This window comes from Heptranchias perlo, chromosome 4 (assembly GCF_035084215.1).
Source record: "Heptranchias perlo isolate sHepPer1 chromosome 4, sHepPer1.hap1, whole genome shotgun sequence".
Taxonomy (NCBI): domain Eukaryota; kingdom Metazoa; phylum Chordata; class Chondrichthyes; order Hexanchiformes; family Hexanchidae; genus Heptranchias; species Heptranchias perlo.
Genome location: NC_090328.1, coordinates 94,914,885 through 94,940,034, shown reverse-complemented (window position 1 = coordinate 94,940,034; position 25,150 = coordinate 94,914,885). Strand labels below are relative to the sequence as shown.

Sequence of the window (25,150 nt, the reverse complement as noted above, 5' to 3'; positions counted from 1 at the left end):
GGATTCCAGCCTCTCAGTATCCTTTTTCTTTCTCCCCTGCCTTTCCCATTTTATTCAAGGCAATGGGATGTTAAAACACAATTTGGCAGATGGTAAAAACATCCTAATGACTGCACAAGTGCAATTAGCCAAAGGTACTGCACTGATCTGCGCTAAGAAAATTCTATCTAAAGCTGCAACTATTTGAACTGGGCAAGTGAATGGCAAGTGAGGGAGTTTGTGTGGCACTTTAACCTGTACCACATCGGCCAACAGGACCGAGGATTTCTAACAAGTAGCTACCACTGAAACAATAAATAGAATCATGCTAACGAGTCCATTAAGGGAGTGTTTCTATACAACCTAACCTTATTAGAAAGTGGGCTCATTACCCACTCCAAATTCTATCAATGTACCCTTTTTTCGTCAGTGGGCTATGCCCACTTTAAATGCTTCTTTCAGAAAAGATTTAGAATATATTCAGCTTGCTTGAGGTTTAATTTGTGAGTTTTGTTGCAGCATCAGAACACTGGGCAGGTTTCTTTCAAACATTTGCTTAATTTGAAAAGCTCACAATCTCCAGTACAGTAAATTGAAAAATATGTAGAAAATAGCTGATGTCTTATTAGAATTTTACAACCTGACTTCTCGCGTCCAATTTTCTACATTAGAAAATCAAATCTCTCGTAAGATAAAATGTGAGTTATCAACTTCCATTATAAAGGAACACACCTCCACTATATGGTAATTCAGAGGAATCTTGTTCTTTCCAGGATAGCTAAGCAGCTGTGCAGCACTGTCAGAGAGAAGAACAATCAGCTAAGGCAAATTATGGCAAAACATGAAATATAAACCCACAATTGTTAGACAGCATTACATTGAGAAACTCCACATATGAAGTTGCATAATGTCATCAGAAAATGGAGTTAAAATTCTTGCACAGATCAATTTTAACAGTTCAAACCGATCATACGTCATCTAATCTGCAGTTTTAAGGTCAGTCACCACAGACACTGAAGAATGAACTGAAGATAATGGACCAGCACCGACAGCAATTGAAATTTATTGGAGCTTCCTTTTATAGTTAGCAGCACCAACCCACACACCATTTTGGAATTTCTGCTCTCTCTTCCTATCTCCTTATACTTGCGACTTCCCATCATTTCTAATTTTATAGTCCATACATAATATGTATTATATATGCACACACACACTTAATTTTACTGCTTTGTTACTTTTTTTCTCCCCCCACAAGAAAACGTTACTGCAGTACTGAAAAGGTGCAGACATTACCATGTCTTTCTTTCCTTCCAATGAGATTTGATGATGCAGCGCAGGTTCTCCTCAATTACAAATCTCTCAACAGAGTGGCTACCAGGCATCACTGGGCCCTAAAGGAAGAGATTACAGTACAGATGTCAATCTTTTTAAACAGATATTTTAAACTTACCCTAATGTTCAGAGTGTCCATGTAACCAAAAGGAACAAAGACAACTTACCACCGTCAATGAAATATTGTACTTGAAACTGTAACTATCTAAAAGATGAGGCAATTGAAGTCCAACAAAACAGCAATCTAAGATCTGAACAATGTCTTACTATGTTAAAAGGTACTATATAAATGCAAGTTGTCGTTGTACATTCCTGCTTAGTTACCTGTATAGAGTCACTAAACAAAAGCACTTAAAACACACAGGAGTCTGATACCCTGTTTGTGCTTAGACAGAGTGTCCAGGTCTGAACATTGGGAGGCTATACCACATTCACAAAATATGTAAAGGATATTTTCTCTCCTCTGCTGAAAGCTTTAACTCTTACCGGAGCACCTACAGCCCTCTTATACCTCATCCTCGTGCCCATTCTTCACACGAGCCTGGAAAGCAAATGTCCACAGGCCATTCAGCTTTTGAGCACTGCAAGCGAACCTGATCCAGTCTCCACCCAGCATTCATGCTCTATCAGCAAAATCCACTGAATAACGAGTAGAAACACTGGCTGATTCCACCCCAAGACTGATTGTAACATCCTTCCCATCACAGGCTCAGTTAAGGTCAGGGAGTGCAATACAGACCAAGGATTTAACCCAGAACTTCCTAGCCTGTGTGGCTCAGCACTAGATCACACGGTGCATCTGACCACTAAACCAACAGGGGTGCTCCGTGAAACTGTACCGAAATATGGGGTGAGAGCAGGCAATGCAAGAGATAACAATACCATGAATCAGTTTATCTAACAATGAAATGTTAAAAACTGCAGATACTTTTTTCTATTACTAAACAGCAAACAATATAAATGTACCAGGGTTAAGGATATATCCTCGCAGCTGGCAAAGAACTTGGAGCATGAGGGGGAGGATCCAGTTGCCGTGGTCCACATAGGAACCAACTTCATAGGGAGAATGAAGATTGAAGTTCTGCTGAGGGAGTTTGAGGAGCTAGGATCTAAATTAATAAGCAGAACCTCAAAGATAATAATCTCTGGATTGTTACCTGAATCATGCGTAAATTGGCATAGGGTCAAGCAGATCAGAGAGTTAAATGCATGGCTCAAAGAGTGGTGTGGGAGGCAAGGGTTTCAATTCATGGGGCACTGGCATCAGTACTGGGGCAAGAGGGAGCTGTTCCGTTGGGCCAGGCTCCACTTAAACCGGGCTGGGACCAGTGTCCTGGCGAATCGAATAACTAGGGCTGAAGATAGGGCTTTAAACTAAAAAGGCAGGGGGTGGGGGTGGGGGGGAAAAAAGAGGGGTCAGGTGAGGGGAAATTTAGAAATGTAAAGAGAAAAGACAAGGCAATAGAGCAGTGTAGCAATCTGGGTAAAAATAAGTAGAGTGTGACAGGAAGGGACAGAGTGTTTAATCAAAATAGTGCATCAACTAATAAGGTCAAAGTAGGGAATAATGGTAAAAAAGTTAAAATTAAAGGCTCTTTATGAAGCATTCGTAACAAGATGGACGAATTAGTGGCACAAATAGAAATAAATGGCTTTGATTTAATAGCCATTACAGAGGTATGGTTGCAAGGTGACCAAGATTGGGAACCAAATATTCCAGGGTACTTAACGTTTCGGAAAGACAGGCAGAATGAAAAAGGAGTGGGGGGGGGGGGGGGCGGGTAGCCCTGATAATAAAGGATGACATAAGGACATTAGTGAGAAAGGATCTTGGCTCGGAAGATCAGGAAGTAGAATCAGCATGGGTGGAGGTAACAAATAACAAGGGGCAGGAAACACTGGTGGGAGTAGTTTATAGGGCCCCTTAACAGTAGCTATACTGTTGGACAGTGTATTAATCAAGAAATAATAGGAGCTTGCAACAGAGGTAGTGCAATAATCGTGGGGGACCTTAATCTTCATACAGACTGGGCAAATCAAATTGGCAAAGGTAGTCTGGCAGACGAGTTCATGGAATGTATTCGAGACAGTTTCCTTGAACAATATGCCATGGAACCAACCTGGGTACAGGCTATTTTAGGTCTGATCTTGTGTAATAAGACAGGGTTAATTAGTATTCTCATAGTAAAGGATCCTCTGGAGAGAAGTGATCATAATATGATGAATTTCACACTGAGTTTGAGAGTGACATACCTAAGTCCGAAACTAGAGTCTTAAACTTAAATAAAGCCAATTACATAGGTATGAGGGGCAAGTTGGCTATGGTAGATTGAGAAAATATATTAAAAGGGATGACGGTGGATAAGCAGTGGCACAGACACTTCAAGAAATATTTCAGAATTCTCAACGAATATACATTCCAGTGAGAAATAAAAACTCCACAGGAAAAGTAATCCATCCGTGGCTAACTAAAGAAGTTAAGGATAGTATTAGATTAAAAGAAGTGTATAATGTTGCGAAGAAGAGTAGTAAGCCTGAGGATTGGGAGTTTTAGAAACCAACAAAGGATGACCAAAAAATTGATAAAAAGGGAGAAAACAGAATGAGAGTAAACTAGCAAGAAATATAAAAACAGATTGTAATAGCTTCTACAAGTATACAAAAAGCAAAAGTAAACGTTGGTCCCTTAGGGGCTGAGACAGGAGAAATTATAATGGGGAATAAGGAAATGACAGAGACGTTAAACAAATATTTTGTATCTGTTTTTGTAGAAGATACAAAAAGCATACCAAAAATAGTGGGGAACCAAGGGGCTAATGAGAATAAGGAACTTAAAGCAATTAACATCAGTAAAGAAAAAGTACTAGAGAAACTAATGGGACTAAAAGACGACAAATCCCCTGGACCCGATGGTCTACATCCGAGGGTTCGAAAAGAGGTGGCTGCAAAGATACTGGATGCATTGGTTGTGATCTTTCAAAATTCCCTAAATTCTAGAACGATCCCAGCAGATGGGAAGGTAGCAAATGTAACACCGCTATTCAAGAAAGGAGGGAGAGAGAAAACAGGGAACTACAGGCCAGTTAGCCTGACATCAGTTGTTGGGAAAATGCTGGAATCCATTATTAAGGAAGTGGTAACAGGGCACTTAGAAAATCATAATATGATTAGGCGAAGTCAATATGGTTTTATGAAAGGGAAATCGTGTTTAACAAATCTATTATAATTCTTTGAGGAAGTAACTAGCGGGGTAGATAAAGGAGAACCAGTGGATGTAGTATATTTGGATTTCCAAAAGGCATTCGATAAGGTGCCACATAAAAGGATGTAACACAAGATAAGGGCTCTTGGGGTTGGGGGTAATATATCAGCATGGTTGGAAGATTGGTTAACGGACAGAAGAGAGAGTAGGGATAAACAGTTCATTTTCAGGTTGGCAGGCTGTAACTAGTGGGGTGCCACAAGGATCAGTGCTGGGCCTCAGCTATTTACAATCTATATTAATGACTTAGATAAAGGGACCTGATGTAATGTATCCAAGTTTGCTGATGATACAAAGATAGGTGGGAAAGTAAGCTGTGAGGAGGACACAAAGAGACTGCAAAGGGACCAATAGACAGGTTAAGTGAGTGGGCAAAAAGGTGGCAGATGGAGTATAATGTGGGGAAATGTGAGATTATTCACTTTGGTAGGAAGAATAGAAAAGCAGATTTTTTTTTAAAATGGTGAGAAACTATTAGATGTTGGTGTTTAGAGAAATCTCAGTGTCCTCATACAAGAAACACAGAAAGTTAGCATGCAGGTACAGCAAGCAATTAGAAAGGCAAATGGAATGTTGGCCTTTATTGCAAGGGAGTTGGAGTACAAGAGTAAGGATGTCTTGTTACATTTGTACAGAGCTTTGGTGAGACCACACCTGGAGTACTGTGCACAGTTTTGGTCCCCTTATCTAAGGAAGGATATACGTGCCTTAGAAGTGGTCCACCGAAGATTCACTAGATTGACGCCTGGGATGACAGGGTTGTCCTATGAGGAGAGATTGAGTAGAGTAGGCCTATATTCTCTGGAGTTTCGAAGAATGAGAGGTGATCTCATTGAAACGTATAAGATTCTGAGGGGGCTTGACATGGTAAATGATGAGACGTTGTTTTCCCTGGCTGGAGAGTCTAGAGCTAGGGGGCACAGTCTCAGGATAAGGGTTCGGCCATTTAAGACAGAGATGAGGAGGAATTTCTTCACTCGGAGGGTTGTGCATCTTTGGAATTCTCTACCCCAGCAGGCTGTGGATGCTCAGTCGTAGTGTATTCAAGGCTAAGATAGATAGATTCTTGGACTCTAGGGGAATCAAGGGATATGGGGGTTGGGCGGGAAAGGATAGTGGAGGTCGAAGATCAGCCACGATCTTATTGAATGGCGCAGCAGGCTCGAGGGGCCGCATGGCCTACTCCTGCTCTTATTTCTTATGTTCTTACCCATAAACTACAAAACAGTAATCACCAAGAGGTGCCCCACAAGCTTCTTTGATCCAGCTCCTGCAAGTTTCCTTCTCTCTACTGCGCACATAGATAGCTTCAGCACCTTCAAATTGTGTGAAGGTCCCGGCCTTGGACGGTTGCTCCCTGACTGGTGGATTTTGATCAATTAGGGAGCAGGTTAATGTAGTTTCCCTAGGCCCAGCAATTTTAAACAGCTGAAGCATTATCTCCTGCTCCCTATGCTGCTATAGTGGCCTAGCCAGATCTCTCCCACTGCCCCTGTTCACAGAGGAATCATCTTTTGTAGCGGAGATTATATATTTTTTTAAAAAGAGAATGGAAACTTCCTAAAGATGTACTGTGATCTGAAGGGAGGGGAAAGGGCGAGTGTGAAAAGATAGTGAGAATGTGTGTGCACAAGAGAGTGACAATCTGAGTGGGAGTGAAAAACAGGAAGCAAAGTTAAAAGTTAAATTCAGAAGGACACAGACAGGTCAGCAGATTAGGCAGATAAATGTCAGATGAAATTTAATGTGGAGAAATGGCGATATATTTTGGGAGGAAGAATAAACAGTCGACACATACGCTAAATGGTAAAATTTCAAAGGAGTAAAGACACTACAGGCTTTAGGTACCAAATCTTTAAAAAAGTGGGTGGGTAAGTTGATAAAGATGTATATTTCTTTTTAAAAGTAGCACACGTGATTCCAAGGTTTATAAATAGAGGTATAGAGTACAAAAGCTAAGAGCAATGTTAAATCTGTAAGTGTCAGCCTTGGCTCAGTGGTAGCACTCTCACCTCAGTCAGAAGGTGGGGATTCAGGCCCCCCTCCAGAGACTTGAGCACATAATCTAGACTGACACTTCAGTGCAGTACTGAGGGAGTGCTGCACTGTCAGAGGAGCTGTCTTTTGGATAAGATGTTGGACAGAGGATTTTTACAGAAGGTTGCTAGAACATGGAATTCCCGATCAGAAGCAGTGGTGGAGGCAGAGGTCATAATAGCTTTTAAAAGGGAAGTGGATAAATATTTGAAAGGGAAAAAGGACTAAGTGGATAGCTCTTTCAGAGATTTAGCGCAGGTGCTATGGGCTATGACATTCTGATTCTAAGTCACAGTTTCAGCATCTGTAGTATTTCCCCTCCCCTCTTTTTATTTCTACAGTATAACACATAAGTTACACTGAGGCTTTAAAATGTACTGGTCAAGTCACACTTAGAATTCTCTATTCAGTTTTGGTCCCCACACCACAACAAAGATATGAGGGTACAGAAAAGAGCATGGCTGATATCAAAAGCAAAGATGATAGCATGTGAGGAAAGATTGGAGAAGCTTAATCACTTTCTTTCTAGACTGTCACAGGAGCCACCAAGCTGAAGATGATAAATGTTTGGAATAATTTATCAAGCCAGATAATAAAGGCAAAATTATCAGGATTATTCAAAATACAAACAGAGCACAGTAGGAGAGTTGGTGTACTAGGGGCTGAGGGTCAATGGCATTTTGTAATCCCAGATCTGTGTGTGATCCTTAATCCATATAACCTAGTAATCAAACAGCACATCACATAGAACTTGAGGCAAGAGCTGCATTTCCCTCTCCACAATGTCCCAACAATTAATGTAGCAGCACATTCTAGCCCCATTAATCACCTGTGAAAGTGTCTGGTGCTGAAATGGCCCCATCAATTTGATTTTGAAGATGGTGAATGTTTATGTCTCGAGAAAGGCAAATGATAACATTAAGGACCGATAAAGTGCTTATAAAATTATCCCCATTATAACTAAATATTAAAAATAATTTAAACAAAATAAACACATGGATAAACAAGATGTATAGTGGGAAGCAGGATATTCAGTTCTTTCCACTCGAGTTACGTGAGTGACCGATTATGTTTTGAATATTTAAGGTCTTTGATATTCTATTTGTTTGTTCCAACATTTATACAATCCAACAACAACTTGCATTTATATTGTGCATTTAATATAGAAAAACATCACAAGGCGCAATCAGACAAAAATAAACACCATTGTTTAGCAATTGATCCTTATGTAGCTCATGTGCTGGTGACCAACCAATCTACAAAAATAACCAATAATGCATACCTCAGGGGCATCTGTATAGTCAAACATTCTGAAAACGACTCTTGGCACAGGATAGACCGAGTCCTCTGTGTGAGGAGGTGGGGTGAAAGGTGGCAGATTGTGCTGCAAGGCCTCACATAGCACGCTGTCAAAAGCCAAGTACGGTCTCAAGATGTGTTTCTCCTGCCAACGATCCTTTTTCATCTTCTGAATTTGTGCCCACAGGCAGTCCAGGTACTGTGAAGACAACATAGTTCTTCAATACAGGGATAAATTAAGACTTCAATCGGTCATTTATTCACATGCCGTAATACAATATTTGCAAATATTACTTTGAAACTTTACCATTGCGTTTATTATAATTGTAAAAGATTGCTAATAGTGCTGGAAAAGTGCGACATTAGAAATACAGTACTCTGAAAATGAACATTAGGGCTGTTGGAACGTTTGCAACACAGTACGTGTATGGTTTTAAAAAAAGCTATGCATTCCTTTCACACTAATGTTTTGATTAAACTTTTAAAAAAGTATATAAAATGTTACAACACTCCAGTCCAACTATTCAATGCACTAAAACTGAAGACATGAAATTTTTGTGGACGACTTCTACGAAACTCAAGGTATTTCAAATTAAGGCAAATTGTCAAAGGAATCACAAAAATATGTTAAACTGCAGAAAGAACTGGAAGCAAGTTTTCTGTTTTCCCTTTGGGCTCTATCCGAAGTGTCACAAAAACCCTATATTTTTCTTTTAAAAAAAAATCACAGTTTCAAAAATTTAAGTGGTCATGTTGCAACAGAAGGCAACACAGATTAATGCAATAGGTTATTTTCAGATTTTACACAAGTTGCATTAATATAACATCTTTAACATCGAAAAACTTCCCACAGCGCTTCAGAGGCGCAAGCAGAAATAAATGAACATATTAAGGAGATAGTGGGAGGGGTGCCTAAAAACTTAGTCTAAAAGGAGAGGGAAGGGTTTAGGAAGGGAATTCCAGAGGTGCCTATGGGGCTAAAGGCACAGCCACCAATGGTGGGGAAAATGGAAGGGGAAAATGCAGAAATGGCCAGAGGCAAGGGAGGAGAGATTTGGGGGGGGGGGGGGGAGGAGAAGAGGGTTATTGTGCTGGAAGAGGTTAAGAGAGATAGCAAAGAGAGAGGTCACAAAAGGGATTTAAACATGAGGATGTGAATTTTAAATCGCAATGGGGGACCAGGAGTCAATGTAGGTCAGCGAGGACAGGGGTGGTAGGTGAGTGGGGTTTTGCGCAGGCAGCATAGTTTTAGATGAGCTGAAGTTCACAGAGGTTGAAGAATGGGAAGCCGGCCAGGAGAATATTGGAATTATGCCATTATATCATCATGTCCCGGTAAGGGCTTTATCAGGTTTGTACACCAACATAGAAGCACAGTCAATTCAATAACTACTTCTCTGGCAGGTTGGTAATTATCTTCTCCAGAATCTAATTGATTTAGGAATTAGATTTTGTAATATACTTAAACAAAATGCACAATGACATGAGAACTTTGGATATCCATTAATGGGAGGGTTACATCATGTGAGAATCAGGCACTCTGATTTTTGTCAAGTTTGGTTCAGGTTGAATTATTGGAATTGTTACTTACAAGCTTATATTTTCACAGTACTGATATAACACTAAATAAAATAATTACAGAAAACAAAGTGGTCTCAGAATAATGAACTCTAAGGATGCATTCACACAACTGTAGAGTCAGCATGAAGCAGTGTTGCTACTTAACACTGGCGCTAAAAGGGTAATGTCAGTGCACTATAAAGTAGTAATACGTAGAAAGAAAACGCACAAACAGCATGCAATAACTCGAAGAGACTCATTTAAAATAACTAAGCAAATCCCTGAAGTAACGTTAACCACAAGTAACTTGTGACACCATTTCTAGATTGCTGCTAGGACATCAGTATTGCATCATTACTGTTCCCAGTTTTTCTAAATTATCTGCCATTTTCCTGAATATTCAACTCCACATTACCGGGATAATTGCATTAATACACTTGCACTTTACAAGAGGTTGAAATCTCCACGTAGCTTCTCGTGCCTGCTCCGCCATTCAATAAGATCACAGCAGATCTTCTACCTCAACTCCACTTTCCTGCCCTATCCCAAAATCCTTGATTCCCTGAGTGTCCAAAAATCTAACGATCTCAATCTTGAACATACTTAATGACTGAGCACCCACAACCCTCTGGGACAGAGAATTCCAAAGATTCACAACCCCTCCGAATGAAGAAATTTCTCATCTCAGTCCTAAATGGCCGACCTCTTGAGACTATGCCCCCTAGTTCTAGACTCTCCAGCCAGGGGAAGCAGCCTCTCGGCAACTGCTATGTCAAGCCCTTTAAGAATTTTACACGTTTCAATGAGATCATCTCTCATTCTTCTAAATTCCAGAGAATATAGGCCCATTTTACTCAATCTCTCCTCATAGGATAGCCCTCTCATCCCAGGAATCAATCAAGTGAACCTTTGTTGCACCCAATTTAAGGCAAATATATCCCTTCTTAGGTAAGGAGACCAAAACTGTACACAGTACTCCAGGTGTGGTCTCACCAGAGCCCTATATAATTGCAGCAAGACTTCCTTACTCAAACTCCAACCCCCTTGCAATAAAGGCTAACGTACTATTTGCCTTCCTAATTGATTGATGTACATGCATGTTAACTTTGTGATTCATGTACAAGGACACCCAAGTCCCTCTGAATACCAACATTTCTTAGTTTCTCACCTTTTATAAAATATTTTGCTTTTCTATTCTTCCTACCAAAGTGGATAATTTCACATTTCCCTACATCTGCCACCTTCTTGCCCACTCACTGAACCTTTCTATATCCCTTTGCAGCCTCTGTGACCTCCTCACAGCTTACTTTCCCACCTAGCTTTGTATCAGCAGCAAACTCGGTCCCCTCATCTAAGACATTGATATAAATTGTAAACAGCTGAGGCCCAAGCAACGATCCTTGTGGCACCTCACTAGTTACAGCCAACCAACTCAAAAAATGACCCGTTTATTCCTACTCTCTGTTTTCTGTCCGTTAACCAATCCTCAATCCATGCTAATATATTACCCCCAATCCCATGAGCCCTAATCTTCTGCGGCACCTTATCCAATGCCTTTTGAAAATCCAAATATACTACATTCACTGGCTCCTCCTTTTCTACCCTGCTAGTTACACCCTCGAAAAATTCTAAGAGATTTGTCAAGTACGATTTCCCTTTCATAAAACCGTGTTGACTTTACCTAATCATATTATGATTTTCTAAGTGCCCTGTTACTACGTCCTTAATAATGGATTCTAGCATTTTCCCTACTACTGATGTCAGGCTAACTGACCTATAGTTCCCTGTTTTCTCTCTGCTTCCTTTCTTGAGTTACATTTGCTACCTTCCAATCCACAGAGACTGTTCTGGAATCTAGGGAATTCAAAACCATTGCATCCAATACCTCTGCAGCCACCTCTTTTAAAAAAAACCCTAGGATGTAGGCCATCAGCTCCAGGGGATTTATTGGCTTTTAGTCCCATTAATTTCTCCAGAACTTTCTCTTTACTAATATTAATTATAAGTTCCTCACTCTCATTAGTCCCTTGATTCCCCACTATTTCCAGTATGTTTCTTTGTGTCTTCTACTGTGAAGACAGATACAAAATATTTGTTCAACGTCTCTGCCATTTTCTTATTCCCCATTTTAATTTCTCTTGTCTCTGCCTCTAAGGGACCCACGTTTACTTTTGCTAATCTCTTCATTTTTACATACTTGTAGAAGCTTTTACAATCTGTTCTTATATTTCTTGCTAGTTTACTCTCATATTCAATTTTCTCCCTCTATCAATTTCTTGGTCACCCTTTGTTGGTTTAAAACCCTCCCAATCCTCAGGCTTACATTGGCAACAATTTAAGCATCTTCTTTTAATCTAATACTATCCTTAACTTCTCTAGTTAGCCACGGTTGGATCATTTCTCCTGTGGCGTTTTTATTCCTCAAGGGAATGTATATTTGTTGAGAATTATGAATTATTTCTTTAAATGTTCACCATTTCATTACCTATTGTCATATCTTTTAATCTAATTTCCCAATCTACTTTAGCCAACTTGCCCCCCTCATATCTACACAATTGGCCTTGTTTAAATTTAAGACCCTAGTTTCAGACTTAACTACATCACTCTCAAACTCAATATGAAATTCTATCATATAGATCACTTTGTCCCAGAGGATCCTTAACTATAAGATTACTCATTAACCCTGTCTCATTACACAATACTAGATCCAAAATAGCCTGTTCCCTAGTTGGTGCCTCGACGTATTGTTCTAGAGAACTGTCTCAAATGCATTCCATGAACTCGTACTCCAAGCTACTTTTACTAATTTGGTTTGCCCAATCTATATGAAGATTAAAGTCCCCCACGATTATTGCATTACCCTTGTTACATGCTCCTCTAATTTCCTGATTTATACTCTGTCCAACACTACAACTACTGTTAGGGGGCCGACAAACTACTCCCACCAGTGTTTTTTGTCCCTTGTAAACATGAACTGTGGGACAAGTCAACACAGAGCCGTTTACTTCTCTCTTCTCCCAGACTCTGGGTCTTGCCTTATATTTCTAGCTACCCACTCTCCTTTCCCAGGATTGGGAAGAGCCTCAATTCAACCTTTCCACAGTCCAGGCACTCAGGATCAAGACAAATATTAGAAAAATAAAATTATATAACAAATTGCAAGATATCTACAGCCACTCTGGTGAACAGCTAAAATGGGCATTTTAAAATGATTGAGAGTGGGAGAATGTCAGTATTGTTCAACAGTTAAAAAAAAGTTCTAAAAGGATTGCAGTCTGTCCTTACACTCTCTTGATTCCCATTTCCTCCTTCAGCTGAGAATAATGGCAGTCTGAGCTGCAGAGTAAAGGGTAACTTCCTTGAGCAGGCCTTCTACTACATTGCTACATCTTCTTTCACCCCAAACTCCAGGTAACTGCCTTGCAGCATTCACTCAAGCAGTTCACCTGAGAACCAGCAAGGAAAACCTTCATCCGATGAGAAGATGAGAGTTTAAATGATATCAAGGCTCCTCCAATTGGTGCAGCAAACTGGGCCACAGTATTTGTCAGATGTCACTCAACAGAAAGCCCATTTCTCAAGACAGCTGCACATTGCATAACCGCTCAACAGGACTCATCTCCAGGTTTCAAGATCTCATCTTAAGAGAAGAAGTATTGGCTTTCAATTAGGCTTCTCACCTCTTCCTGTTCATGAGGTTGTTCAGCAGTCCAGCTCCGCAGCATTGGTACATGATGTTTTTGGCGTATCCTAGAAACAGATACAGCAAATGGCAAATTTAAGTCTTGGCCCCACATGCAAATGGGTTACAGTATTAGAAAAGAGTTCTGTACCAAATTTGCAGTTCTACAATTAGTTCTAATGGTTTTCATGATTCTCAGTAGAAATATCTCAACGTGCTTTGTATAATCCTAAAGAGCTCGAGATACAATGATCAAGTTAAACCAATTCACCAAATACATTAAGTCACAGTTCAAACCTAGATAGGGCAGGCCTATTCCCCTCCTCCCCTCCCCCCCCCCCCCGCCTAATACAAGCATCTGCCCATAAGTCTGACCTTGAAGATCCTTTTGTAAATCAGCACAGCCCGCTCACTTTTGTTGGGAGGGTTACAGAATGCTACAGGACATGAGGCTATCTCCAGCATCACACAATGAAAACTCTTGTTATCTTACAACAACATTTTCAAACTATCCTTTGCTAGGAAGAGGGAATTGTGCTTGCATTCTGAAGATGTCGGGGGAAGGAAACAAGAAAGAGCAAACCCCCAACTCTTGATTGACCTTCCAGCAAAATAATCCAAATTATACAAACATTACCATTGTCAGCAATTTTGCCAAAGTGACAAATGAACATTGTCAGAGCAATTCATTTACATTAGAAAAGTACATTGAAACAGTTAAGTGACATTTACATCAAAGTAAAAAATTTTAAAATGTTGAATATTGCAGCCTAATCCATATTTTGTACGCTGCCCATTAAACAAATGCTTAATGTCGCATCTTCCTTCCCTCGTGAAATGATCTAAAGGGATGAGAATCAGCAGATTCAGGGTACCTTTTCATATATTTTTGTTAAAATGCCCTTCGGATGGCCAGGGTAGAATGTACTTATGTTTTTTTTTAAAAAAATGAACATCAGCATTTGGAAGACCAACACTCCATGCCAAAGTGGGAATGTGCAGTTTGATTCCTCGGGTCTGCTCAGTTCCTGATCAGAGTTTACCAGGCTGGAGGGTGCTGAATGTAGATCACTGTCTCATGGCAGAAGGAAGGTATTCTGCCCTGGACAATAACTCAGCTCTAAGCAGCTATCCAAAAGCTGGGGTATAGGCTAAAGTGTAGCTGCAAGCTGCACTGCCTGAAGTAGAGGCACAAACGAACAGCAATTTATCTAATTGGACATTTTTAAAACTTAAACCTAGGCCAGGAAGGTCCCTGGCCTGGTCTGAGTTAGCTGCTCACAGTCAGGGCAGTGATGAGGTACTGTTTGGAGTTCAGAGTACTCAGATTTGGGAAAGGAAAACAAAAACGAAATGTGCGGCCAGACGCCTAGTCAGTGACTGTGTACATGGCTACCAGGCAAAGACAGGATTGAGCCAGGTTTTCATGCTCCCATGGTCAAACAGCCTACCCGACATTCACAGTCGAGGGTTATACTTGGGTGAGGAACCCATGGGCAACCAGCACCCAAAGAACTCTACCTTACTATCGGTCATCACCCAGAGAGGGGAATCAATTGGAAAAGGGATGGACACTGCACATTTTAAAAGACAGTCTATGTAAATCTTAAATCTGCCACATCACCACAAGCATGCTCCAAGTCTGCTGGGGCTCTCTTGGTGCTCCCCAACCTGCTTTTGCACCTCCCTCTCCATAATTTGGAGGGGGAAAAATTCCCCAAATAGGAACTCAATCTATAGGTGCTCATGGGTGCAAGTTTTGAATTTGATTGAGTTACCGGTCCCATAGCAGTATGCAGAGAGAATCCCAATTATATCAAGGGAATTGAATCATATGGAAACAGCTTGCACTGCCCATGGCTCCCAAGTTGCAGTACTTACATCTGTAAAGAGGGGAGTGAAGTGGCCTGGGCCTTGCACCACTCCTTGAGAGGAAGAGTGGTGAGCTGTGATGTTAACAAAAAAGGAACGACTGTTACATTGCATGATAAAGAAAAATACATTAGGGAAGGGATAATTGTGGAGGGAGGCACTGCAGAACCACAGCTAGGAGCACCAGGACAGCCAAGTTGCAATCAAAGAGCTTGGTACCAGCATGGACAGAAGATCAAAATAACAGGCCATCATTGGTATTTTAATTTCTTCTAATTAAATCAAATCTCATGGCTCAAAGTGTTACACAGATCTCAGTCCTGGACTACTGGATTTGAAACCCATGCCTGGCAATGGCTCAAGAAATTAATTGAAAAGCTTCACAAAAATACGTGAGCCCAAACATTCAAACTTGCAAGGCCTCTCAAAAAGCCATGCACAGGAAGCCATATTTAAACCTTGGGACTTAATTTACCAGCAAAAATGGAAAACAAAGGGTGTCAACCTATTAATTAGGGCAGATGAGATGTTTATGTAAAGAAATAGTTAGCATTGAGCTGCAAGTAAACCCAAAGCTACCATAATACTTAAATATTACTCAATTTCTTGGTTACCATTTCGTGTACCTATCCACGGTTGCAAGCACAGCACACTGTAGCATTGGCGCAAAACAGTTTCACTTCGTATCGACTTTTAAGCAGCTGGAATGTAAACCCGTAGCCAAGGCCCAGCCTGACTCTCTTCTCCAGAGAGTCTCGCCTGCTTCACTCGAGTAAGGCGGAGCTCTGGCTCCAGATTTGCACTGCAATTTCAGCATCACTGTGAAGCGAAGCATCTTCACACCATCATTACAACTGTAATGTAAATGCAATTTAAGAGACTCTGGTACTATCATGCATATTTAAATACATTAATTGCAAGCGCTCAACTGCAAGAGAAATTAATAGATGGATTTTTTTTTTAAAAGATTGAAATAGTCTCTTACTTTAGAAAACTTTCGATCTGTAAAAGAATTCGATCCATCTCTACATCCTTTTTCTCATACAGCTCCTTTCCAACCCAGGGCAGAGAAGAGAGCACCGTATACACATACCAGTCACAGCGTACCTACAGCACAGTAAAAATGAATGTGACAAATATTTAGAAGGATTTTCAGTGCAAAATATTTACTAACTATGGTACCTAGGGAAGTCTTAATTATCTTTAAAAAAAATATACAAAACTGATAATTAAAGCAATGTAACTTCCATTAACATAACTACACAACATACAAGGAAAGGGAAATAATTTAAGTTTTTACTAGTCATATGCTCTAGTTTAGGATAGCCATCAGTAACAATATGACACCTTTATCATAAAAAAATCCCAAAGTGCTTCACGAATAGGTGTAATGAAAATAGACACAAAGCAAGATTTTAGGAGGGATAATTGAAACCTAGGTCAATGAGATGGGTTTGTTGAGGATTTTTAAAAGGTGGGAGAGGGGTGGAAAAGCTTAGGGAGGGAGTTCCAAAGGTTAGAACCGAGGTAGCTGAAGTGTCTGCTACCAATGATGCGGCAAGAAGCTGAAAAATCTTGTAATTTGCATAACCAGTATTTGGTAGTCAGTACTTGGAAATTAATCCACACGGTAAAATCAAACAGTGCCACCAACACAGCTGAAAATTATATAGTAATTTCTAACCATTAAAACAAACTTGGTTAGGAATGAAAAAACAGAAGGGTTTTTTTTTTTAAAAACCATTTGTAAAAGTGATGACAGGATCGTCATGCAGAGATTCTTATGAACACAAAGGTAACTTTAAAAAAAAAATTCCCTACGTCTGGTCACATAAGAAACTATGGTAGAAAAAAAATCAAACTTGCACCAGAAAAATCCATTTGGTTTCTTACCTGTGGCACATCCTCCTCCTGCGTTACACTGATAAAGTTTTCAAACATTGCCACCATTGAAGGAGCTGCAATCACATGGCAGTTCACAAGATCGGACAGAAAACGAACCTGCACAAGGAACACAGCTTAATTGCAACTTACTGCACAGATTTTCTTTTGGCATTCTAGCACACTATATTTACCTACTTTTAAAATTAGCAGACACCATTTCATAGAAGTGATTTATTAACATTTAAACTCCCCTCACAACAGAAGCTACTTTGCCAGCTTTGGAAATGGAAAGCAACTCGTCCACTTGCATCAACACCAATGCTGTGTTCTCTCCTCGTCCAGTCATACTTCTTCCTCTGTTGTCAAGACACCTCCAACCTTTTGCAGCCAGTGCAACAATGCCCTCCCCTTCACTGACCAATTTCCCATAGTTCAAACTGCAAAATAGTTAGCACTAGTTCAGAGTTTTATTTTGGATTATATACCATCAACAAGTTGTATTTATATAGCGGCTTTAAAAGTGGTAAAATAACCCACGGTGCTTCACAGAACAGAAAAAGACAGCGAGCAGTAATAAAACATTTAAGAGATGACCAAAAGCATGGTCAAAATGGGTTTTGAGAAGGCTTTTAAAGGAGAAATAGCAAAGCACAGACATTTAGCAGGGAAGTTCCAGACAGTAGAGCTGAAACAGCTGAAGGCTATACCATCAATTGGGTGGGGAGGTGGGGTGGAGGGAGGTAGCAGTTGTACAGGAGGCTAGAGTTGGAAGACAACAGGTTGCAGTGTAGGTTGAAGGAGGTCGCAACTATCTGGCACTTTTACATCAAAAATGTCCCAATGAGCTTCATAAATAGGTGTAATGAAAATGGACCCCAAGCCATGAAATGATTTGTAAATGAGGATTCTAAATTTGATGCGTTGGGGACAGGAAGCCAACGGAGGCCAGCAGTGAAGAGTAAGCAGGACTTAGCGCAGGATAGGATGCAGGTGGAGGAGCTTTGGGTGAATTGGAGCTTGTGTGGAGGGTGGAGCTCGAGATGCCAGCCAGGAAAGCGTTCAAAAAGTCTGGCAGCAATGGAAGTGTAGATAAGGGTTGCAGGGATGGTGGTGGTCGGGCAAAGGGGAGGTGGATTTATGATGTCCTGTTTGCATTGAGCTAAGTTCAAACATCAAAGTTGCACACCATCTCATTCAGCCTACGCAAGCAGCCAGGAAAGAGGAGTCAGGGTAAGGCTATGGAATGTTTGGCAAGAGCAAAATAAAATGGCTTTGGTCTTCCCCAACTGGAGGAGGCTCTAGCTTATCCATGACTTCACATCGGGCAAGCAGTCCGACAACATTGAAGTAGCCCAGGAGTCAAGGGTGGCTGTGAAGTATGGTTGAGTGTCATTAGCAAGTCACTGGAAAAAAAACTAAGGAAATCCTTTCAGTAGGGCCTTTAGAACTGGAAGGAGAAGTCCAGTGCCAGTCCAGTAGTTGAAACCTTGACCTGTCTTGAAATTTAAGTCGAGGTCCAAGGGTGGTGTGGTGATCACGGGTGACTTGTACAGTAGCAAACATGGCAGGCCTGGTCGGTGGATGGAGAAAGCAGACCTCAGTGACATCACGCAGCTCTTTTTAAAACAAAACTTTCTTCTCTTATTTCTCTTCTGCCTTCCCTTCCCCCTCTCTTTAGAATCCATGTCTTATTTCCTTTCCTCCTCTCTTTATTCCCCTTCCGCCTTTTCCCTTTATCTCCTGTTTGGCTCACTTTATGCTACGTCTCCCTTTCTTCACTAATATTATGTCCATATTTTGACATTCTAGTTAGAAAACCTAAATAATGGGGCTACGGTCTAGGCTAATTTAACAAAACACCTATTAAAACGAGACCCCCACGCCCCCAGGTGTGGCTAAGAATCAAAATGTTTAAATGAAACACAGCAATATGAACTGTGCCAGCTTTATTTCCAGAACATTTAAACAAAAAACTACCATCCATTTTTTTTAAATAGAAGCTGGAGTTGAGTGTTTCAGGAATATTCATAAGTTTACAGAAGAAAAATAAAAAACAAATTTTAAGAATGAGTGGGGAGACAAAGTGTTTATGTATTGAAAGACTGTCCTTCAAGATTTCTCTCCTCTCCTCAGTGAGTCTAACCTGAGAGGGCTCAGTCATGTTTCCTCAGGACTGAACAAGATGCAGTTTCAGCTTATTTTGATGGGTGCTCATGAAATAGAAGGTGCTGGATGACTGTCAATCTAATTGAGGGCTGATGATATATACTGTTACAGCCATGCAATATTATAACAGGTGTAGTCAACGTACAAATATTCCGTTAGTTGCAGACTGGCGTAGGCATCACCTTGCAGATGTCATTCAACTCTGTCCATGTCACACTTATGCTATGTGATGCAGGACTTAACAAATATAATGAACTTTTTTTTCAGGATAGGTCACCAGATATTAATTATGAGTTTATAGACTTATGAAATGGATATTGAGTACATTACCAAGGAATATTACAATTTCCAAAACATTCCTGTTAAAGTGCAGCGTTGCCAATGCATAGAACGCTGCAAGTAGTTATCACTTTCATACATATGGGATACAATGACCGACAATATAGCAATCAGCATACTGCCAACAGCATTAACTCCCAATAATTGTTCATTCATATTAAAACAGAGGATGCAAAGACTGCACTGAAAAACATTCACAGTGCTTCACATTAGTTTTACTTCAACCCAAACTTGTACAGTGGCAAACATGGCAGTGCTGCAGGGAATTTTTGCAGCAAGTCGATCCAGCCCAGTACAGCAGTGGGACCTTTTAAAGCAGAACAGAACTGAATGGGTTTTGGCAAACTGTCAAAAAAGCTTAATAAGGGTAACACTTACAGTAAAAACTGCCTCGTTGTACAAATTAGCTTTCAAAGCTTCCTTGAGTTGTCTAACCATAGCTTCAACAAATTCTCCACCAAAGTTGTAATTCCTGGCATTTAGCAGCCCAACCAGTGTTGTGTACACAGGTAGTTTTTCAGGAAGCTGTCGCGCTCTAGAGGATAAAATATCATCGTCAAACATTCCAAATAAGTATTTATTTTACTGTTAATATGACAGAAAAAAATTAAGTTTTGCCAATGTAGAAAGAATTTGTTAAGCATTTAGGATTATATCAAGAGCTTTGAGTGGTACAATGCCACCTTAACCTGCACAATGACTTAATATTTTAACAATCATTTCGCTCAGAGGCTACTCAAAACAAAAAAGATTGTAAGGAACAAACAGGGATCTAAAACAGATAAGATTCTCCATATAATAATTAATGATTTTTTTTTAAAAAAAGCTCATTGCCACAATGCCTTTTAAAATACCATTCCGTTCTCAGTGGTTGAAGACATCTACCATAGGGTTCTTCACCCTCTCAAATTACAGGGTGTGGGCATCAGAAACTGGAATTTAAGCCTGTAATGTTAGATAACTAGCTGTTGCTGTTTTGTGAAGTACCTCCTTCCTTTTTGGTAGCTCTTCAAAAGAAAATGTTGGTACCAATGAATGGGATTTGTTCAATATTTTTGGTACCTTATATTGGCATCAAGAACAGCCTAAGTTAGAGTTCTACTTCCTCTGCTCCAACAACATGCTTTAGTCTTGATCTCTGAAGAGCACAACTGCTCTCCCAAGGGGAGGAGCAGAACCTTGATACACAAACAACCAAACAAGGGCTATGCTTACATTGGTCATCTGCCAACAGTTCTCATTACCGATACCTCAGTGCAGTTCTACAGCCGTCATTTACAGTGAATATGAAACAGGCAGAACTGAGGCGGAATAGCGCAAAACTGTTAAAATATGCTGCAATGACTACTTCAGCATGCTTATAGTCCCAAGACTGGCACACTTCTAAATCATCTGCATCCAGATTGTGAACTGTTTGCAAAACCAGCAAAGTTGGAAGAAAATAGGCAGGAATCCACTTGTTTCCACCAAAATTAAAAGAATTTCATTCAGTGTACCTTCCAACTTTCCTAGTGAGAATGTTTTTCTCGAACAGAACCCAAGACAGTTTATTCAGATGTTGCAATTCAGAAAATAGACATTTGGCGTAGGGCAGCATGCAGAATATAAATTTCCTCAAAGTGCTACCTTTTTTTAAACTGAAAGTATGCCTCTATTCATAACCAAGCACCAGTGGCAATTCATGGAGGCAAATATTTTCAATTCTTCCAATCCACTCTGGCACTAATTTCTAATTAGTTTGTTGCACAAAGGATTGGACTATCGGAATTCTTATAATGCATAACCCCTTAATCAAATTTGTCTCATGTACAACACTATGCTTCATCCAACTTACACTGCACAAAGTATTCTCAGGATTTTACTTTTATAGTTCGGCAGGTCAGCTTCTAAAACTCCGGCCAGACCTTCCAGGTTGCTCTCCAAAGAGGAAGTGCTCTGTAAATCAAAACATATTAGTAGTTCACATACAAGGAGCTAAAATGAATGTGAAAAATCTGACCCCACCCCTATCATGGTAACAAACTTTTTTAAAATGCAGTTTAGAAAGTATTAGAAGTTAATCCTAAATTAATTACAGCAAAGAAAAAACTTGCATTTATACAGCGCCTTTCATGAGGCGCATGCAAGGTGCCAGACCGTGTCAAAGGTTTTGGAGATGTTCAAGGCAACGACAAATGACTAACAATAGAGAAGACAACATTTAAGGTTTGTGCTTGAACTGGGAGGTGTGAAACATGGTACATTTTTGAAAACATTGAAATATACTGAAAGTACTAATGTTAGTAATTTGTTATTTTTAAAAATTGTTTACAGGCCTCAAAGGTTCCACCCATGATAAAAATCAGTTGACCCTCACTATTTTTAAATATTCTCCAAGAGAATATAAAATATGGGATAGAAACATAGAAAATAGGAGCAGTGGGCCATTCGGCCCTTCGAGCCTGCTCCGCCATTCAATATGATCATGGCTGATCCTCTATCTCAATACCATATTCCCGCTTTCTCCCCATACCCCTTGATGCCTTTTGTGTCTAGAAATCTATCTAGCTCCTTCTTAAATATATTCAGTGACTTGGCCTCCACAGCCTTCTGTGGTAGAGAATTCCACAGGTTCACCACCCTCTGAGTGAAGAAATTTCTCCTCATCTCAGTCCTAAATGTCCTACCCCATATCCTGAGACTGTGACCCCTCGTTCTGGACCCCCCCCCCCAGCCAGGGTAAACATCTTCCCTGCATCCAGTCTGTCTGACCCTGTCAGAATTTTATATGTTTCAATGAGATCCCCTCTCATTCTTCTAAACTCAAGTGAATACAGGCCGAGTCGACCCAAGCTCTCCTCATATGACAGTCCTGCCATCCCAGGAATCAGTCTGGTGAACCTTCGCTGCACTCCCTCTATGGTAAGTATATCCTGGGATGAAACAACAGATTGTACCTTTTCTCCTACACGACATATCAAAGACTCCAATCGGTCTTCAATTTCAATTGGCTCAGACGTCCTTCTCCGTTTGTGAGGTTGCCCTTTTCCAAAATAAGACAGGTGTATTATTAATTCAGTTATTTGACTCAAATGGTTTCATGCAAATCTGCTCAACAATCATATTGTAGATTTCAAATTTTAGATGAGGCACATTTTTTCTACATCTCTCGTGATCTTAATACTGCATGGAAATCATGGCCCCATCTCATACTCACCTGTTGTAAACCCACCTTCACCTGTCACAGAAGGAACTGACGTGAGGTTGTACTACTCCGAACACTAAAAAGTCAAACTTTTTACAAAGTCAAATCTACCAACTACAAAGAAAATGCAGTAAATTAAAGATTTAAGTGGAGCACTGACATAATATGACAACTAATATCTCAAATCAAAGACCATAAGTCAGAGATGCTCACTCATGCAAATAATATCAGGCAGTACAAGCAACAGATGGCTGAAAAACTCAAAAACAGAGTTTCTGCCATCAGAGAACACAGCATCCCAGGACACTCGATTTTAAGATTAGGCTTCAATACTTCTGTGACGGCAGGTAAAATTACCTTCCAATCCTGTGACCACTTTGCATCAACATCTGAAAGTAATGGATGGGTAAAAACAATGTGCATTTATACAGCACCCTGAACACAGCAAGTGTTCCACCGCACTTTTCAATGGGAGCATGCTGCTACACTGCACGATATTTTGCTGGGATTTTACGAAGACATGTACACTTTAATTTCACTCCAATCAAGTACTAGTCTCCTGAGTTCCAAGAGGATTTCTAAAACAACTTATTTTTCAATGGCAAAACTAGACTTAAATTTATGTTTCATTCATTTCAATTATATAAAGGAAACTACCGTCACGATACAGGTGAAAGACATCTGGAACACAGTTGGCCGCTGAGCTATGGATCTCTAAAATGGTTCAGTGTGCACCTTGTGATGCGGTACTGAGTCATACAGACCAGCAAGACGGAGGTTCAATCCCTGATTTGTTCCAAGTTAGTTGATCTGGGGTGATGGAACGGTCCTGGAATTGAATTAGACTGATTGGGCTATTTGCTGCTCCAACTCATTTTTCCCAGCATCCCACAACTGTGCACCTCCGAACATCCTTTAGTCTTGCCATTCCTCCTACAAACTACTGGTGTTTAAAAGCCACACTTGTCATCATCCAATGACTACTTCTGAGCTTACCCGGTCTCTTACTCTTTACAAACTTGGTGCTATCCTGCAGTACGGTCTTGCCCCTTCATCATAATTTCTCAATTTTAAAAAAAAACGGCTTTGTTGCTGGTAAGAACATAAGAAATAGGAGCAGGAGTAGGCCAATCGGCCCCTCGAGCCTGCTCCGCCATTCAATAAGATCATGGCTGATCTGATCCTAACCTCAAATCTAAATTCATGTCCAATTTCCTGCCCGCTCCCCGTAACCCCGAATTCCCTTTACTTCTAGGAAACTGTCGATTTCTGTTTTAAATTTATTTAATGATGTAGCTTCCACAGCTTCCTGGGGCAGCAAATTCCACAGGCCTACTACCCTCTGAGTGAAGAAGTTTCTCCTCATCTCAGTTTTGAAAGAGCAGCCCCCTTATTCTAAGATTATGCCCCCTAGTTCTAGTTTCACCCATCCTTGGGAACATCCTTACCCCATCCACCCAATCAAGCCCCTTCACAATCTTATATGTTTCAATAAGATCGCCTCTCATTCTTCTGATATCCAATGAGTAGAGTCCCAATCTACTCAACCTCTCCTCATACGTCTGCCCCCTCATCCCCGGGATTAACCGAGTGAACCTTCTTTGTACTGCCTCGAGAGCAAGTATGTCTTTTCTTAAGTATGGACACCAAAACTGTATGCAGTATTCCAGGTGCAGTCTCACTAATACCTTATATAACTGCAGCAATACCTCCCTGTTTTTATATTCTATCCCCCTAGCAATAAAAGCCAACATTCCGTTGGCCTTCTTGATCACCTGCTGCACCTGCAAACTAGCTTTTTGATTTTCTTGCACTAGGACCCCCAGATCCCTTTGTACTGCAGTACTTTCCAGTTGCTCGCCATTAAGATAATAACTTGCTCTCCGATTTTTCCTGCCATAGTGCATAACCTCACATTTTCCAATATTGTATTGCATCTGCCAAATCTCTGCCCACTCACCCAGCCTGTCTATATCCCCTTGTAGGTTTTTTATGTCCTCCTCACTCTCCACTTTCCCTCCCATCTTTGTTTCATCTGCAAACTTTGATATGTTACACTCGGCCCCCTCCTCCAAATCGTTAATATAGATTGTAAAGAGTTGGGGACCCAGCACCGACCCCTGCGGAACACCAATGACTACAGGTTGCCAGTCCGAGAATGTACCATTTATCCCAACTCTCTGCTTCCTGTTAGATAACCAATCCTCCACCCATGCCAGAATATTACCCCCAATCCAGTGATTCTTTATCTTGAGCAATAATCTTTTATGTGGCACCTTGTCAAATGCCTTCTGGAAGTCCAAATACACTACGTCCACTGGTTCCCCTTTATCCACTCTGTACGTTATATCCTCAAAGAACTCAAGCAAATTTGTCAGACATGACTTCCCCTTTGTAAAGCCATGTTGACTTTGTCCTATTAAATTATGTTTATCCAAATGTTCTGCTACTGTCTCCTTAATAATAGACTCCAAAATTTTACCCACCACAGATGTTAAGCTAACTGGTCTATAATTTCCAGCCTTCTGCCTACTACCCTTTTTAAATAAGGGTG

The 25,150-nt window shown here is 40.5% G+C and overlaps 1 protein-coding gene across 2 annotated transcripts in view; it reads right to left on the bottom strand.

Annotated features, from left to right (window-relative positions):
* Positions 1-25,150, bottom strand: part of LOC137321111 (nuclear cap-binding protein subunit 1) — a 58,353-nt gene that overhangs the window by 26,269 nt on the left and 6,934 nt on the right. For both annotated transcript variants that reach the window (XM_067983325.1, XM_067983324.1), the window contains exons 2-10: positions 22,349-22,434; positions 21,247-21,347; positions 19,791-19,947; positions 16,917-17,024; positions 16,009-16,130; positions 13,150-13,219; positions 7,893-8,108; positions 1,273-1,370; positions 712-775 (exon numbers count right to left, since the gene is read on the bottom strand). In XM_067983325.1, coding sequence (XP_067839426.1) covers positions 712-775; positions 1,273-1,370; positions 7,893-8,108; positions 13,150-13,219; positions 16,009-16,130; positions 16,917-17,024; positions 19,791-19,947; positions 21,247-21,347; positions 22,349-22,434 — 1,022 coding nt within the window. The remainder of the gene's footprint in view (positions 1-711; positions 776-1,272; positions 1,371-7,892; positions 8,109-13,149; positions 13,220-16,008; positions 16,131-16,916; positions 17,025-19,790; positions 19,948-21,246; positions 21,348-22,348; positions 22,435-25,150) is intronic.